General features: G+C 42.4%; 1 protein-coding gene across 1 annotated transcript; it reads right to left on the reverse strand.

Moving 5' to 3' along the window:
• Window positions 1-242: 242 nt before the first annotated feature.
• On the reverse strand, window positions 243-1048 carry LOC116622755 (ubiquitin-conjugating enzyme E2 D3-like). Its single transcript, XM_032389394.1, has one exon. The coding sequence runs from the start codon at window positions 819-821 to the stop codon at window positions 378-380; it is 444 nt and encodes a 147-aa protein (XP_032245285.1). The 5' UTR covers window positions 822-1048; the 3' UTR covers window positions 243-377.
• Between the last annotated feature and the right edge of the window lie 696 nt (window positions 1049-1744).

The following is a 1744-nucleotide window of genomic DNA, read 5'->3' on the forward strand; positions in this document are numbered from 1 at the left end:
GCATCCATCTCCCTCCCCCTCAGATGATTTCTTCAGCATGTTAGAGCAGTGAGGAATGGTTTTAGTCTCATAACCAAGTTAGAGTGAAGACATTGGCCACATAATACACATGCTCCATTTTTTAAAAAATTCTGAATCTTGGGCAACTTTTCTCTTGTAACTACTTTACAGTTTCTAAAAGCAGTTATTGTCCAAAGCTGGAAGAATTTAAGTCTTCTCAGATGAGCATGTGAATGAATGGAGGGAGGTAAACAAAAAATAAAATAAAAAAAGATGAGGTCTGATAGGGGAGCAGCCGGATAAGAAAATCAAAAAAGGAACAGTAATTTAAAGTTTATTCCAGCTATAATGCAGGTTATTCTGACTTTAAGGTAGCATCACATGGCATACTTCTGAGTCCATTCCCGAGATATTCTGTTGTACTTATCTCTGTCTGTTTTATAGATCCGTGCAATCTCTGGCACTAGAGGGTCATCTGGGTTTGGACCACATAGCAGTGAACAAATGGATAAAAGAACTTTAGAAATAGTTAAAGCAGGAGACCACTGTGATCTTAGAATATCGAGACAAATGCTGCCATTACTGTTAATATTTGGATGACAAATTCTTGTTGTAAATGCAACCTTAGGTGGTTTGAAGGGGTAGTCTGTAGGAAAACGAATTGTCAAAAAGAATACAGCGCCTTGATATGGGCTATCATTAGGTCCCATAATTGTGGCTTGCCAGTGAAACATATCATCCCCAACTGGACCTGCAGAACATTGTGCTGGAGGGTCACGGGCCAAATCACTAAATTCCTTATTAATCCGTTTCAGCGCCATAGTCTGTGCTTTTCGTCTGGCTCCTCACTGTCTCAGTGTGTGCTCAAAGGTCCGGCCAAAACTCTTGATTATCCGGATGGGCGGCAGGGAAGGATTGTCTCTTCGTCTCCCACCGGCTCTGCCAGACACAGGCGTAGAGGGGCCGGGGCCTCCCTCAAGCTGCGGCCTCGGCCTCCTCCCCGCGCGGCAGCTGCTGCCTCCCCGGCCCTACGGGGCTCACGCGCACGACACAGCCACAAGATGTCCGCTCTCCAGATTTTTAAAAATATTTTTTGAGCATATGCCAGTAGCTACATGAAATTCTCTTGCTGCCTTTTGGTTGATTCTCTTCTGTGTACTGTATTCCTTCCCTTTTGGCTTTCTAGCTTCACTTGAAGTCAAGACAAGATATTCAAATTCCAAATATACAGACTATTTCAAGTAAAAGTAAAAATCTTCTCCTCTATGGTTTGTACCAGCTCTTTCTCACCAAGTTTGAATTTAGGATGTGGAATGAGAGATGTTTCTACTCTCAAAGACCCACGTGCATTGCTCTGATAGACCTTTCCCGCTTGTCTAAAACATGAATCATATTTATGTGTATTAAAATAAGTTAAAAATACATATACCAAGCACCCTTTAAATTCAAAGCACCAGGCTGAGAAATGAAGTATGAACATGGGCAGGCATACCCTCTGAGCTCAAGGAGTTCAAAAGCTAGCAGCTGTCATTCCAGTGGGAATTTTATTATAGGACCATTGTTAAGTGGTCTAAAACTTTAATTCTGCATGGCAATTGATTCTGACTGGGGCATTGAACAATTCCCCTACTTGCCCTGGTATTAGGGAATACGTCAGACAAGATGTTAGAAATCCTTGCTAACCACGTTATAGCCCAGAGTCACCTTATACTCTTGGTGACTTCCTCTGCTCATTCTGATCTTG

The sequence above is a fragment of the Phoca vitulina genome, unplaced genomic scaffold (assembly GCF_004348235.1).
Source record: "Phoca vitulina isolate PV1807 unplaced genomic scaffold, GSC_HSeal_1.0 scaffold54, whole genome shotgun sequence".
NCBI classification, from domain to species: domain Eukaryota; kingdom Metazoa; phylum Chordata; class Mammalia; order Carnivora; family Phocidae; genus Phoca; species Phoca vitulina.

Coding starts and splice junctions, on each gene's coding strand:
- LOC116622755 (XM_032389394.1), bottom strand. CDS start 821: ATGGCGCTGAAACGGATTAATAAGGAATTTAGTGATTTGGCCCGTGAC.